We start from the raw sequence: 16,531 nt of genomic DNA on the forward strand, positions 1-16,531 counted from the left end.
GTTTTCAAGGATAATCGCTTCATTTATATTTATATTATTATAATATATTTGGTATGATGACTCTTTTGATATACTGAGGTGTGACGATCGTCGACCGCCATCTTAGTTCAGGGAAATATCATGCCGAAAAATTGTTCTGCATATAACTGTACCAATAGGTACAGCAAACATACAGATATTACTTTTCACAGGTTAGTTATATTGTTTGATTACAACGCAAAGCAATTGCCATATATTTTTTTTTTTACATGACTGTGTGTTGATTTCCCTCAATTCACTGTATACCATATCTCATTTCTACAGATTTCCTTTCAGCAAACCAACTGTTTTTAGACAATGGCTGGATAACACATGCCGAGATTACTTTTATCCAAAAAAAACATATGGTCATCTGCTCAATTCATTTTACTACAGATTGTTTCAGCGGTTTAGGCAACCACAAAAACCTGCTGTGGAATGCTGTACCCACTCTCTACATTCCCACCACCAAATTCTAAGGTAGGCCTTCTCATTTCATCAGCATCTATTGGATTCGTACCCTTTCCAAACATTTTAGGTATCTAATGAATGTGCATTAGCCTAACTTTTTTTGTGTGTGCATGTAAGAGAACTTGCCCCCTGTCATCAAAAACAAAAGTTTTCTAACTGGCTTATAACATTTTATTTGATTATTGGCTATTAACTAATGGTTTTATTTTATTACTAGAAAAGAAAGTCAGGAAAAAGGCTCAAAATGCTTCCAAAGTGTGTCAGTGTGTCCCAAGAAAAGATGGAAACACAGAATGGCCTGGACCCAGAAGAGAAACTACTATCCAAATCTGCAGAGGGCAACAAGAAAGTGAGCTTTTACCTAGCTGAGAATTCTCAACTACGCACGATACAATAGGGTTGAGTGGCAAAGAGATTCCAATTCCCACTCACAACTCTGTCAGGACAAGCACAAGTACACAGTAAGCGTTAAATAATTGATATTTAAGTAACAAGTAGGGATGAGCATTGTTATTTGAATATCCAAACGGATGATTGTATTCAATTGCTTGGAAGATTATTCATTTGAGAGAAAAAAATATAGCCTAGGCCTATTTTTAACAATGAAAAGACTGTCTAAAATGAGAGAAAATGATCTATGTGACATTGCTACATAGCCTACAAGGATAGATCATTACATAGCCTACAAGGATAGATCATTACATAGCCTACAAGGATAGATCATTACATAGCCTACAAGGATAGATCATTACATAGCCTACAAGGATAGATCATTACATAGCCTACAAGGATAGATCATTACATAGCCTACAAGGATAGATCATTACATAGCCTACAAGGATAGATCATTACATAGCATGTTTCACATGTGAAGCTAGTTGTTATTGTCTGTCAAAGTGATTCTACAGTCAGAGACTCCATGTGTGAAGTGAGAGATTACACATTTTTTAATATGACAAATTACGGGGAGCCTACTTTGCTGACACTGACAAACATATCTATAAAAGCAATGTTGTCCATATAATAGGCCTACAAGAAAGGGAGACACCAACCAGGTCGTATTATTCTGTACTTAAATCAGAGACACTCAATTTAGTAGGATACGTTACGTTTCGTATGGTATTAATTCCTTTGTGGATGTCCATCACCCACTTCATATGTTAGGAATTACAATTCGTATTATATGTTACGAATTTGCAATGTTAAGAATTTGCCGATGCTCTCCACTGGTGCCAATAAGATATGGTATTGTAACAGTATAACTTTAAACTGTCTCCTCGCCCATACCCGGGCGCGAACCAGGGACCTTCTGCACACAACGACAACAGCCACCCCCGAAGCATCGTTACCCATCGCTCCACAAAAGCCGCGGCCCTTGCAGAGCAAGGGGAATTACTACTTCAAGGTCTCAGAGCAAGTGACGTAACCGATTGAAACGCTATTTAGCGCACACCGCTAACTAAACTAGCCGTTTCACATCCGTTACACTATACTGTTGTTCGTTCAATTAAGTTGAGAATTTTGATAACTAAAATACATTAGTATTTTCATTGCCTTCTCTTTACAGCAATACCATTTGTTTTCCAAACTATGTTTTCCCGCAATTGTATTTTGAAATATTGCGATATGCCTGGCTGGGCTTCTACTTTTCAGTGACAGTCGCAACTCAACAATAATCTGCCCGTTATTGTGCACGCTGCCTTTCCTTCGGACTGTAGGCGATTTAGAACAATCCACTTTTTTATTTTAAAGAAGCTAATGATCCTCTGCGGCCAAATCATGCTTTAGTAGCCTAATTTCAATGATTGTATTTATGTATAGACAGGATTAGGGTATTTCATTTTGGCAATTTTAATTCAATTTACTTTATTCACGGTATTATAGGCATGGGTCTTCTCTAAATAAATAAATGAAATAGGGCCTAGGCTAAAATACAGCACAGTAAAGCATAACATTTATCCGTTTGTGTTTCATAATCATCACGGTTAAAACCAGAGAGAAATGTCTATCCGGTAAAGTCCACAAAACATGCAGTATATAACAAACCGTTGTATGTCCTAGGCTGCACAGAATGTTCCCACTATTGATTCAGGAGGACCGTGGACAGTTACCATCCGCACAGCCTTCGCAAAGAAAACAATAGCGCGGCCTCTGCCAGCTGTCTGGACCATCTCCAGCGGACGAGCATTAGGTCTTATGCAGTACATTCATTTAATACATAAAGTTTAATCATGGTTTACCTTAAAATTATTTCTTCCTCATTTTCCAAGCAGCAAAATCTGCAACTATGTCCTTGAAATCAAGTGCCCTGAGTACATAATTCTCAAGAGCCATAAGATTCAAAGGGTTCAATCTTTCCAGCTTCAACGTTGATCTCAGTCTGTTTTTGACAAGAGCCAGCTTTGAAAAGGAACGCTACCCTGATGCATTGGTAACAGGTAAACTCAATAATATTTTCTAGGCAATGTCAACATTGGGAAAGACTGCTTGTAGATAGATTCCTCTCACCATGTGCATCGATACCCTTGCCCTGGAAGATGTTTTTCTCACTTTTTATGAACATGCTGTCGTACACGTCGATCCAGAGCATCCCAAACGTGCTTAATGAATGACATGTCTGGTGAGTATGCAGGGCATGTAAGAGCTGGGACATTTTCAGCTTCCAGGAATTGTGTACAGATCTTGGCGACATGAGGCAGTGCATTATCATGGTGAAACATGAGGTGATGGCGGCGGCACGACAACGGGCCTCAGGAATCTCGTCATGGTATCTGCATTCAAATTGCCATCGATAAAATGCAGTTGTGTTTGTTGTCCATAGCTTATGCCTGCCCATACCATAACCCCACCATGGGGCTCTCTGTTGACAACGTTGACATCCGCAAACCGCTCGCCCACACCACGCCATACACGCTGTCTGCCATCTGCTCAGTACAGTTGAAGCCAGGATTCATCCATGAAGAGCATGCTTCTCCAGCGTGCCAGTGGCCATCCAAGGTGAGCATTTGTCCACGGAAGTTGGTTACTATGCCAAACTGCAATCAGGTCAAGACCTTCGTGAGGACGACGAGCACGCAGATGAGCTTCCCTGAGAAGGTTTCTGACAGTTTGTGCAGACATTATTTGGTTGTGCTTGTCCAAATCCAGTTTCTTCAGCTGTCCAGGTGTCTGGTCTCAGCTGATCCCGCAGGTGAAGAAGCCAGTTGTGTAGGTCCTGTGCTTGTGTGGTTGCACGTGATCTGCAGTTGTGAGGCCGGTTAGATATACAGTGCATTCGGGAACTATTCAGACCCCTTGACTTTTTCCACATTTTATTACGTTATTGCCTTATTCTAAAATGGATGAATTTGTTTTTTCCTATCAATCTATACAAAATACCCCATAATGACAAAGCAAAAACAGGTATTTTTTTTTGCAAATGTATAAGATATATATGAAATGTCACATTTGCATAAGTATTCAGACCCTTTACTCAATACTTTGGTGAAGCACCTTTGGCAGCGATTACAGCCTTGAGTCCTCTTGGGTATGATGCTACAAGCTTGACACACCTGTATTTGGGGAGTTTCTCCCAATCTTCTCTGCAGATCCTCTCAAGCTCTGTCAGGTTGGATGGAGAGCTTTGCTGCACAGCTATTTTCAGGTCACTCCAGAGATGTTCGATCGAGACTTGTCCCGAAGCCACTCCTGCGTTGTCCTGTTGGAAGGTGACCTTCTCCCCAGTCTGAGTTCCTGAGCGCTCTGGAGCAGATTTTCATCAAGGATCTCTCTGTACTCTGCTCCATTCATCTTTTCTTCGATCCTGACAAGTCTCCCAGTCCCTGAAAAACATCCCCACAGAATGATGCTGCCACCACCATGCTTCACCATAGGGGTGGTGACAGGTTTCCTCTAGATGTGACGCTTGGCATTCAGGCCAAAGAGTTCAATCTTGGTTTAATCAGAACAGAGAATCTTGTTTCTCATGGTCGGAGTCCTTTAGGTGCCTTTTGGCAAACCAAGCAGGCTGTCATGTGCCTTTTACTCTGTAGCACTCCGCCTGATTAGTGGAGTGCTACAGAGATGCTTGTCTTTCTGAAAGGTTCTCCCATCTCCACAGAGGAACTCTGCAGCTCTGTCAGAGTGACTATCAGGTCCTTGGTCACCTCCCTGACCAAGGCCCAACTCCCCTGATTGCTCAGTTAGAGCTCTATGGACAATTCTTTCAACCTCATGGCTTGGTTTTTGCTCTGACATGCAGTCAAACTATGGGACCACATATAGACAGGTGTTTGCCTTTCCAAATCATGTCTAATCAATTGAATTTACCACAGTTGGATTCCAATCAAGTTGTAGAAACGTCTCAAGGATGATCAATGGAAACAGGATGCACCTGAGCTCAATTTCGAGTCTCATAGCAAAGGGTCTGAATGCTTATGTAAATAAGGTATCTGTTTTATACATTTGCAAAAATGTCTAAAAACGTATTTTTGCTTTGTCATTATGGGGTATTTTGTGTAGATTAATGAGGCCATTTAAAAAAAAAAGTATACATTTTATAAGGCTGTAATGTGGAAAAAGTCAAGGGGTCTGAATAGTTTCCGAATGCACTGTACTGCTAAATTCTCTAAAACAGGGCTGCTTATGGTAGAGAAATACGCATTACATTCTCTGGAAACATTCCCTCAATATGAGACATCTGTGGCCTTTTATTGTCCCCCAGCACAAGGTGCACCTGTGTAACGATCTTGTTTAATCAGCTTCTTGATATGCCACACTTGTCAGGTGGATGGAATATCTTGGCAAATGAGAAATGCTCACTAGCAAGGATGTAGAAAAATAAACATTTTGTGCTAATGCAACATTTCTGGGATCTTTTATTTTAGCTCATGGGACCAACCCTTTACATATTGCGTTTTATATTTTTGTTCAGTGTAGATAGAGAATTTGAGCCATATTAGCATTGACGTGAAATCAGTCAAAACACCTCAAAACAAGACATGGTATCAAGAACAAGATTCGTCATTCTTGCTAGCAACTTGGCCATGCTGAATCACAACACACCGACTTCTGCCCCATGGAAGCACACACATAATTTTAGTGAAGTTGTTAGCAAACCCATCAATAGAAATGTATTTGTTAATGTCTACATTTGTTTTGACACATTTATTCTATAACAGACACCTTAACACATACTTTTAAAGGATATTGTTAGCTTAACATAATATAAAACATTTTCCTTCAGTATTTTTTTTTAAGTACTAATGTTATTGTCTCCACTACAACAAAACAATACTTTAACATTTAATTGAAATTCCAGTAATTCCTATGGAGGACTGTTCATACTGGGGAGTGCCAATTTGACTGACCGGTGGATTCAAAGCCACTCAATGGCCAAGCATCAGCAATCCAGGGTTAATACACATCATTGGTCAAAACTAATTGGCACTCAACTCCATTGAGATGTGATATTATGTATATCTTGAAGTTGAGCATTCTTAGCTAGTCTTTACCCTACCCAGTCAGTCTTCTAATACTCAACTTCTATGTGAGTCTTGTGCAACATTGTATTCTGTATGGTTTGAGACTGAGCCATAGGATTGTTATAGACATTTCTGCAGTATCACATTGAATCTAAACACCTGAAATGATTCAGTCATAACTGATTTTCTTTATTTAGCATGTCGTCATCTCCGATCACAATTACTCACTGTCCGACCCATGTGCAGTGAAGGCCCAGCTATTCAAAACCTTGGATACCAACAAATGGCTCAACAGAAGGCTACAAATGAAGAGCCAGCTGATCAACAAGATGAGGTTCAAATTGAAGGCAGCAGAGTTGTCAAGTCTACGCAGCTGGACAAATCTGTCCAGGGCTGCTGGTAAAGTATCTATATGGCCAAGTGTACAGAGGATAGCTGTGAATGATATCAGCTGACCCATTAATTGACATTGGTTTTATTGGAAAGCTATTTTGTATTGGAACACAAGGAGTTAAATTCATTTGCTGATCCGCTTCTGAAAACAGTCTCGAAGACAGACTTTCCAATTTCCTCTTGGTCAATGAGTGCAAAATATTTATTTTGGAAAGCTTTGTAGCCCTATCCATCTTGCTGACATCTACAAAACCATTCTTTGGATAATATAGTATACTTTTACCACGAGTTTAAAGGGACCTTCCTGGACTGAGTTTTTATTCCTGAATTAAAATCAATCAAGGATTAAGACACAAATGAAGTTGAAAAATATTCATTGACATTTGCGCATGTAGGCCTTTACAAACATGACCTGAATGTTTTTAAAATATATATATATATATATATTTTTCAAAAATACAATTTCATGAACACATACATTTTCTAATACATTCCCTAGAACTAAAGTGTAAATGCATTAGATGTACATGTCAATAAACCACTCAAGTTACATAACTGAATATAGGCCTAGATCTCATGCCTGTTTTTTTCTGTACTTTAAGTACAGTATGTCATGTTATCAGAGTCAGGTCAGCCTTGTACTATTCACTGACCTGTCAGGCACAGGAACACCCAGATGACATAGCCTTATTGGGCAATCATGTCAGTAGATACATTGATCTGACAGTTCAAACCATACAGAAGGTGGGGTACACTTCCAATCAACTTCGGGTTAATCTTTTGACTAATAGTTTGTTGTACAAAACAATTGTGTGAAAAAATATTGTTTCCAGCTCAATTTCCAAACTGGGCTATTGCAGCTTGGAAGAGATTTTAATAATATGGCAAATATATAGAAGTGCATTAATACATTCAAGAGGGTCACATAGGCACTGCAGTGTCCATACAGTACTGAGTCATCCATTACAAGCCATACCTGAAAGGAGAGAACTTTGAGATTACGACCATCCCATTTTAAGTGACTTTAGACTGATTTTCATTCAATAGGGCTGTTGAGTAAGTTTCTGCCATTTCTCCTCCTATGGACAACATAAAGAGGGGATATGCAGGACTTTTTTTAGGACACAAGGGGTAAATTGGTGTCTCTATAATACAAGTCTGTCCATCCATTGTCAAACTATCAGTTTAACGTTGTGTAATGTCCCATTCGGTCCAGAAAATAGGTTCCTATGTGTCGGCATCAATCCTGTGAGCTACATGAGGGAAAGAGAAAAAAAAACAGCAATTGAATACTGTTGAACAGAAATACAGTTTGTTTTAAGAAATTAAACTCATGTAGTTGAGCAGACACATTGGTAAGGCCACCTACATTGTTTTGGTATCCTGAGTGCTTCCCCTTCAGCAGAGAGGACTTGATGCATCACTCCCTGGAATTGATACAGTAACTTCAGACTCTTCTCCTCCCCCACACAGGGGTCATAGAACCCAGGTAGTCCTGACTGGGAGGACAACACACAAACAACATCAGTCATCACAGACCTGTCAACCCTACTTATTACACCTAAGGCAGTTTATAGTTTTATGGTGTGTTTCTGTAACCCAACAAATGGCATTAACAATATCAGTACCATGTACTGTACCATGTATCATACTCCGAAAAAATTTGAATGGACCAAAATGACTCTAATACTGATATTTTGCATTCAGTAATGCCAAAGGAAAGGGAACTCCGGGAAACTAAGTTATGATAGTTAGTCTAGTAACTATGGCTGTATACCTTTGTGGCCTCTGTGAGGATGAGTTTGGAGTCCTTCACCAGGCACTGCAGCGGAACAGTCACATCGATGACCTTTGCCCTCTCATGCTTGTGACTGTTGTCCGTCACAAACTTGCCGTACCAGGCGTTGAGGATGATGAGACCTGATCCAGGAAACATTATCCAGTCAGCATGTTAAGTCACTCAACTCATTTTATAGCTTCTGTAACGTGTTATACTGATCACTTCTGGTGCTGACAGAAGCCCGTTTACCCATTTTAGATTCCTCAGTTTCAATGATCCTGCGCACAGATTCCTGCATTAGTAAAACCTTCAGAAGAAAATCGAGATGTCAGATCAAGCTGCTAACATTCACACACAAGAGACCAATAGAGCATCTAAACATATTGTAAGAAATGTGTGTTTGCTTGATGCCGATATACATTATGTATTTCTATGAGGAGACATAGTGAACTCACAGCAGACTCTGCCTCCTGCCTCTTCCTAGCAATGTCCGAGGCTGAACTCTCCCGGTGCTTCTCCAGGTCCCTAGACAGTGAAGAGGCATAATGGATGAATTAATAATACATGAATTAATAATACATTTATTGAACTTCTACAGCGTTTTTCATAATAGAAATCTCAAAGCGCTTCGTAAGAAACAAACAATGCGATATGAAGGCTGCATCCTCTGCAGATGGAGAGGGTCAGCTCATGGTTTGAGAGGAGAGAACTGGTCAGAGGATGGTAGATTATAGAAATGGAGTCTTGGTGAGGGCAAGTCTGGAAACCAGCCGTAGTCATATAGGCACTGGACTTCTGCTCTGTGAAGCACCCACTTTGCACTAGAAAGCTCACAACACAGTTCAGAATAGTACCCAGTCGTCCTCACTACGAGACCTCTGCCTCAGCACTGCTGGATTCTTCTGTCTCCCATTATTATCACACTTAAAGCGACTCCTCACATGATGCTCTCAAAAGATCAGGAACAGGCAGCCAGGTGAAATAAAAAAAAGCTGGTACTGAGTCCAAATGCTTTTTTTTTTTTAACAAACACGAGCCAGCTAGCTAACTAACCAAGCCAAAAATCTAGGAAATCAGTGTCTCGAAACCACCAGATATAAGCAATAAAAACAAATCCACAAAAATCCACGAGGGAAAAAAAAGCACGTTAAAATAACTAAATATGCGCACACACAATTTGTAAGTCGCTCTGGATAAGAGCGTCTGCTAAATGACTTAAATGTAATGTTAAATGTTTACTATGACTTCTATTAGTAAAGCCAAGCTATAAAGCTGTAAGGCCATCGCACAAAGAGCAGTTGAAATAGTGACAGACTAACATGAAGTGTAGATAAGTGGGCAGTCTTACTGTTCCTTCTGGGCACGCACGTAGGGCCTGATGACGAGTCTCTGAATAGCGAGGTAGAAGACGAGTGGCCCAACCGTGGCATAGAACACTGCACTGGGCAGGAGCTGGTCAGTCAGATGGATGGGGAAGAAATATGTCTGGCTGGCTCGGTTCAGCCTGTACAAAGAAGATGCATCATCAATAACGAAGTTTCCATCTAACCATTTTTACGCGAGAAAGTATCTGTTGTATTAAAAAATGTAAAATAAACTCACGACGGGCCTGATGCCAGTAAACGGTCCAAATATATAAGACAGGTGTGTATAACATTTTTGTTGGTGAAATAAATCATGCGAAACAAATGGCAGTGAAAATGTTTTCTTGCACATCTGTTGATAGAATGACCATCAAGTCACAGTAAACTTGCAGTCACGCTATGATATTGTGTGGTCCTCCCATGACTTTTAAAACAATATACAATTTATTAGGCTACAGATGAATTAAGTTACGATGAACTTCACAGGGTGGTGAACGGTCATGAGCTCGATGCTCCTTTCCAATAAATATGGCGTTTTCTTTTGTATGCTGCTGACATGATGATCGGTGCTTGGCTGCCAATTGACAAATAAAAGTCTCACTCTGATACACTGTGATTATGTATCTGAGCTGTTGCTAAAGTGCACGTGCCAAGACCAGAGCAGGCACACTTCCTGTTTATCACAGAGTCTGGATGGGATGGAAACATACTTTAGCACTGTTGCTGACTACCTTTAAGTAGCAAACCATGGACTACTTTTAACAATTTCCACTGAACATTTTACAAAAAACATTTACTTCAAGAACTGAGCAGTGGCAAAGTTTGGTAACAGAATGATGACTGACTCTGTTAACCTGGAATTGCCAAGTAGTGACATGTTTTGGAGATATCTATTATTTTGAATGATAGAAAGTAAACAAAAGTATTTCATATATTGTATAGACATAACTAAAAGTTTTTTTTTTACTATAATATGTGTCCCTAAGCCTTGTCATTGGTGCTATCGCCTTAAAAAGCCCTCATTACAAAGATATACAACGACCTTGAGCATTCCCTCCAGTGGCAAACTAATCGGGGAGGGGTATAGTTGAAAGAAAGAAAATGATTAGCTTATCACACCTTTTTAGTATGTCAAAATATAGGATTCCACTGATAATTTGGTGTGTAAATACATCATGTCATTGGTTTTACTCAATTTAAATGAAAGGAAATTAAATTGTGAGCAAAAATGATAAATCATATCACTTCACACTTTTGAAAAGTGTCAATGACCTTAGCTTTGAGAATCTGTGGCCGCCATTAAAGGAAATCCTTAATGACCTAAAATGTGTCATTGGTGTTACTACTCCTACTGATGGCACAATGTTATGATAACGGTCAAATATAGTAAAAGTCATTAAGTCACCATATTAGTTGATTTAGAAGATGTACAAAATACATTTTTTTTTTAAATGCCACTACTCAAGAATAACTCAAATGCCGTATGCCAACAACTACTGTACTGAGGTTGTTTGGTTAAGAAGAATTGAGCCATACTTACTTTATCTTGAGGGAGACGCCCTGAGGTACTCCTACACTGACAGTCGCCCCCAAGACACTGTGCCGACTGATCTTTCTCTCTGCACCATACTCCACCACCGTCCCAAAAAAGCCAGCTCTACAAGACAATGACAGACAGTCAGTTAAGTCTTCCTATATTGTCCATGAACTGACCTGATGATTTATAATAATGGTTTCAGTTCTAAGGTTCAATGGCCTCCATTTATCACAACAAACAAATGTTCAAATCTGGATTTTTTTGGTATTTTACCCCCCTTTTCTCCCCAATTTTGTGATATCCAATTACGATCTTGCCTCATTGCTGCAACTCCCCAACAGGCTCGGGAGAGGCGAAGGTCGAGTCATGCATCATCCGAAACATGACCCGCCAAACCGCGCTTCTTAACACCCGCCGCTTAACCCGGAAGCCAGCTGCACCAAACATCGTTCAACTGACGACCGAAGTCAGCCTGCAGGCACCTGGCCTGCAGGATGGGATACGTAAACCCACCCCTAACAACGCTGGGCCAATTGTGCGCCACCCTATGGGACTCCCGGCCGGTTGTGACACAGCCTGGGATTGAACCCGGGTCTGTAGGGACGCCTCAGACCGCTGCACCACTCGGGAGGCCCAAATGTTCAAATCTTATTATAAAAGTGGACATACTTGATTGAGCCCTTGACTTTGGTCTGGTCATCATCCTGGAACTTGTACTGGTAGCTCATCATCATGAAGGAGTGAGGGATCCCAAGCTGCAGAGGGCCAACAAATACAGTTAGGACAGGAAATAGAGAATACATCCGCAACAGACAGCAGTCCCTTTTTATACTACAATTGCACTATTTAATTATATTATGCTGTGCTGACCTGCATGGCCAAGGTGAAGTGGCTGGTCTTCGTGTCCCTGACGATGCTGGTGTTCATGGAGGACTGGGTGCCCCAGCGCCACTGCAGGTAGCCCATGGTGTTCTTGTCCAGGTGCCGAGCCAGCATCGTGGTGCAACCAGGCCGCACGCCCCGGGACGAGAAATGGAGTCCACACTGAGCAGTCACAAAGCTGGAGAAAAACAAGTCATTCTACATATTTTCTGACTCAACTGTAGACAAACACAATGGGATGCTGCTTTACAGATTTCTAATGTTCTGGAATCTTGACTTACCAGCGAGCTGTGAGGTTGCGGAATATCTTCATACCTAAGAAGGGCCCGTGTGTGTCTCCTGCCCCAAACTCCACCTGGTGGATAAACAAATAACCTCTCAGTCTAAAATAGAACTTTCACATTGTGCTACTCAAGTGTAAAATAGAACACAAATGTGATATTTGTTTGTTTGCATGTTTTTTAGGTGTGTGAGCATTTGAAAGCACTAGTATGCAGTGTGTGTGAGAGTGTCTATATGTGCATGTGTATATGTAAGTAGAAACTGTAAATGATTGAATGGTTCCTGACCTCCCCCCAGCCCTTAGCAGAGGTGACTCTCCGCAGTGCCACGTTAATGTTTCCTCCTCCGTTTCCATTGTGGGTTGAGAGGGAGCCAGAGAGAACAGCTGTGTCTGAGGTGGTGAGGGGGGCCTGCAATAGGTAACAAATAACATTACACCTAGTTTTCCAATGTGGTGGTCCGTTAGCCAAACTTCTACCCATACAAATATTTTAAGAACTTTTCAAACCCATTTCGAGCTTTTCTATTACCTCTATGGATTGTGATATGTGCATCTTGTTGATCTCAACATGTGGGAAGCCCCCTCCAGGCACATCCTCGTAATCCTCCTCATAGCGATCAAAGAGGTCTGTGGCATCTACACCCACACTGATCATCCCCTGAATGAGACAGTCACATCAATAAATTATCATGCAACAGCAGGGTTTCAGTCCTATAGTCACTAATACAGCACACAAACTGACACACAAATAAACATTAGACCTTAGGATTGGTCCTCTGCTGTAGCCGTCTCTCCTCCCTCTCTCTCTGCAGACGCTCAAACTCCTCTCGGATCTCTACTGGTGATCTTTTTCTCTCCACCACCTAGAATCAGTAAGACATGAGCCATTTCTGCCTGATGATCAGCGACACTCATTAGCTTGACAATGAACATATATAGTACTTCCTGCCACAGTAGCCTATATATATATATATATATATATATATATATTATAAGGGCAAGCCCAAAAGAAAATGCTGTACTTACCTCCCATCCTTCAACATCCAGTCCTCTCTTGCCATAGATGTCATAGATAGCTCGTGACTGTGGGTCACTAAGGACTACAGGGAGAAACATGCAACTGATCAGTTCCAATGAAAGGTTCAGATACATAGAATCCAGAGACAACAACGATCAAGTTCACCTAAATGTTCAGCTGAAACGGAGTGAAGCCATGATTGAAACATGGCATGAAGTCACAGTCTCGGATTCTTCTTACCTTCATAAGCTTGATGCACTAGGTTAAAGAGCTGTTCCGCCTGCCTTTTCAATTCAGGGTCTCTGTGCTTGTCTGGGTGGTAGAGCATGCACAGTCGCCTGTATGACCCCTTCAGTTCCTCCTGTGATGCCTAATAGATGAACAGAAGAAAACATGAGAACTTCAACTTACTTATGAGAAAGTACTAGCTAGTTAATATGATTCCAAGTAAACAAATACATCTTTTCAACAAAGGGTTTTGAAGTGACGACCAAACATTTACATGTTGCACAGGCCTAACTATCAAGCCAAGCAGCTAGTGCACTTGCATGTGTAACAGTCTTGCTCCCGCTCCCTCCTTGCCCTAACCTGGGCTCGAACCAGGGACCCACCCCTCTGAACACGACGTTTCACCCAGGAAACTTTGTTACCTATCGCTCCACAAAAGCCGGAGCCCTCGCAGAGCAAGGGAGACAACTACTTCAAGGTCTCAGAGGGAATGACATCACCGAATGAAACGCTAATAGCGTGCACTGCTAACTATATTGCCATGTTACACCCGTTAGCCAAGGGGAGAACGACTGCCCTCTTTCATTGAAGCCACGGAAATTCAAGGCTGACCGCGATACTGCAGGCATTGTTTGTAGAAAACAGGATCCCCCATTATAGTAAATGAACAAATGGCAATATTTACGTAAATACAACATTCGAAGACAAGCATGGTACTAATAATTGATTCTAATACACCAGGTATCCTTGAACCGATCATTTTAAAATCGCAAACAAGTTTAGTTGCTAATGGCAGTCTGCAGTACCCCGGTCGACCTTCAACTTCAGTTTCTCAATGAGAAGGGGGCAGCACCGAACTAGCCTGCAATGTTACTTCCTGGAGTAGCTCTAACTACGCATGCTATGTCTCAATGCGCTATTGAGTCTTCACATAGGAATGAATGGTGTCACATGATCAGTGGCATTGTCCATTCATATATACAGTCATTGGTTTACACTTGATGCTCTCGATCACGGACAATATCTGCATAGACGACTCAAATAATGTATAAGAGAAAAACAGACCATACCCGCAATCTATTCTACGATGGCATGGACAAAAGTCAGGGATAATGTTCTTGTCACCAATCACTCAATGTTGGTTGGCTAGCTGCCTAACTTGTGCCAACTAACTTGACTTTGACGAGCTAGTAACGTTACACATATTTATTGGTTAGCAGCTAATGTTAGATACGGGTGATGTGTGTTAAACAATTGTATAAATAGTATCAGATAAACGTACATTTGCTTAGCCACATTTTATCCAAGTCTGAAATCAATGGGCTTGTTCGAGTGTTAAGGCTAAAGCAACCGACTGTAGACAGCCGAAAGTCGGACACTAATGTTGTTTTCCAACAGCAAGGCTCAGTGCAACATGGCAGTGTTGGCATTGTTTTTAAACGTTTCTTTATAATGTTGAAATAAACATCCTCCATATCACACACAAACATAAGTGTATACATTGTAAAATCAATTGGTGGGAGAGAGCCTCTAATATCATCAATGTTGTTACTGATTGACAATAGGGCCTCCCAACAAAGAAGATGGCTGCAAGATGAAGTTAGGGAACAAAACCAGAAACGTTCAGTCGACTGCAATAAAAACTTAAGTGACCTTTGATCACGTTTTTTGTAAAGTTCATGCAGCCGAAATGTAAACAAACCCCAGACAATATTATCCCCATAATGCAACACTTTGAAAGGGGTGAGCAACGATGGTCACCAACTTGACAAAAGGGATCCTCTCGAACGCGCCCAACCATAAACGGGGGTCAACTGACTTAGCTAGCTATCTGGCTAGCTAGCAAAACGGTACGCCGCATACATTTATTTGTTCCAGAAAACTTACATCAAACCGACTATGAAATCACTTCTCAAAATATCCACACAAACACATCCGAACAGCATCCAAACATGCCGTACCTCTCTTCTGACATTAAGTAAAGAATAGTAATCATCGTTGTCAAATTCACCGTCTTCCAAGGCCGGCGCCATGTTAACAACCTTTCATTCCTCCTTTCCGGTCTGTATCTGTCAAACCTCCCCACTGTTGCCACCTTGTGGACTGGATGTCTTTATCAAGCGTGCCTACCAACATATTGACAGCGTCAAAAACAAGCGCACGGCGCACCAGAAATATTTTTGCGTAAATTAGGCTATATACATCTATTTGATCAATAATGTATCTCAAATGGACGTTATTTTTTCTTATTATGGCACATAAGAGTGCCTAAGAAGATGTTCAGTTAAAAATAGCTAACAACAACCATTAGTGCTATTTCTGTAGCCGAATTGGCAACTGCTTAAATAGTTTGGTAAACAATGTACAATGCATGACAACTCTGTCAGCTTCCTTTACAGGTTAGATTCATGAACACTCACACTTCAAAACTGTCTTCCCTTGTTACAATGTTACAAAGTTGTTAAATTACACATTACATGATTCCGTGTGATAAAGTTTATTATCACACGGAACTTTAACATACATGCTATATTCAGTGCATTGTGCACATAATGATTATGCTCACTCTCTTCAAAAGATATCTAATGCTTTTAGTTTCTTGTATTTCTGAATAGGGACTTCGGGGCTTTGATTTTCGCTCAGTGTTATTTTTTCTCCGTTTGCTATGCTGCTGTGCGAGTGCGTCGATAGCTGCGCAGTGACATCACCCGCGTCCTCGATGAATGGAGCTGTCTTTTCAGCACCCATGCGTCTGGCCCATCAGAGACACATTTATTTGTATTTTATTTAACCTTTATCTTATCAGCGAGTCTCAATGTCTCTTTAGAGATGAGCCCCGAATGACATGAATTACAAAAAAATCACACATCAATATAAATGCAAAATGGAAGCAGAAAGAAAACACAGGGTTGTAAATTAAAATGGTTAGAGCTGCAGAAAGGAATAGTAAACGTCTACTATCAATTAGCCTATATAAACACTTTACATGTATGTATACTTCTTTTTTCTGTTGCATAAGCTAAATGGCTGACTTTGTGAAATTATTGTATGTAGCCTAATCTAAGCAGTATACATTTGAATCTGACATAGACTAT

General features: G+C 40.7%; 2 protein-coding genes across 7 annotated transcripts; one reads left to right on the forward strand and one right to left on the reverse strand.

Moving 5' to 3' along the window:
* The first annotated feature begins 112 nt into the window (after window positions 1-112).
* On the forward strand, window positions 113-6,448 carry LOC118360313 (THAP domain-containing protein 3). Its single transcript, XM_052482588.1, is given in 6 exon segments — window positions 113-191; window positions 304-373; window positions 375-491; window positions 712-838; window positions 3,311-3,486; window positions 6,149-6,448. Coding segments are annotated over 6 exon segments (819 nt in total). The 5' UTR covers window positions 113-120; the 3' UTR covers window positions 6,407-6,448.
* Window positions 6,449-6,701: 253 nt separating this feature from the next.
* On the reverse strand, window positions 6,702-15,535 carry LOC118359864 (dnaJ homolog subfamily C member 11). Of its 6 annotated transcripts, none has more exons than XM_035738718.1 (16): window positions 15,398-15,535; window positions 13,449-13,578; window positions 13,217-13,290; window positions 12,952-13,053; window positions 12,720-12,848; window positions 12,477-12,599; window positions 12,189-12,262; window positions 11,896-12,085; window positions 11,695-11,780; window positions 11,029-11,145; window positions 9,473-9,628; window positions 8,580-8,649; window positions 8,374-8,431; window positions 8,122-8,264; window positions 7,714-7,843; window positions 6,702-7,597 (listed from the first exon to the last, which is right to left on the reverse strand). In XM_035738718.1, the coding sequence occupies exons 1-16, from the start codon at window positions 15,467-15,469 to the stop codon at window positions 7,572-7,574; spliced, it is 1,680 nt and encodes a 559-aa protein (XP_035594611.1). In that variant the 5' UTR covers window positions 15,470-15,535; the 3' UTR covers window positions 6,702-7,571. The 6 variants fall into 6 exon arrangements, with proteins under 6 accessions (XP_035594611.1, XP_035594612.1, XP_035594617.1 ...); XM_035738719.2 differs by having other exon boundaries at window positions 15,324-15,463; XM_035738724.2 differs by lacking the exon at window positions 15,398-15,535 and adding an exon at window positions 14,243-14,303.
* Between the last annotated feature and the right edge of the window lie 996 nt (window positions 15,536-16,531).

This window comes from Oncorhynchus keta, chromosome 27 (genome assembly GCF_023373465.1).
Source record: "Oncorhynchus keta strain PuntledgeMale-10-30-2019 chromosome 27, Oket_V2, whole genome shotgun sequence".
NCBI lineage: Eukaryota > Metazoa > Chordata > Actinopteri > Salmoniformes > Salmonidae > Oncorhynchus > Oncorhynchus keta.

Coding starts and splice junctions, on each gene's coding strand:
- LOC118359864 (XM_035738718.1), bottom strand. CDS start 15,469: ATGGCGCCGGCCTTGGAAGACGGTGAATTTGACAACGATGATTACTAT. Junction 8,650..9,472: donor GTGCGTGCCCAGAAGGAACA/GTAAGACTGCCC, acceptor TTCACTGTCTAG/GGACCTGGAGAAGCACCGGG. Junction 7,598..7,713: donor ACTCAGGATACCAAAACAAT/GTAGGTGGCCTT, acceptor TCCCTCATGTAG/CTCACAGGATTGATGCCGAC.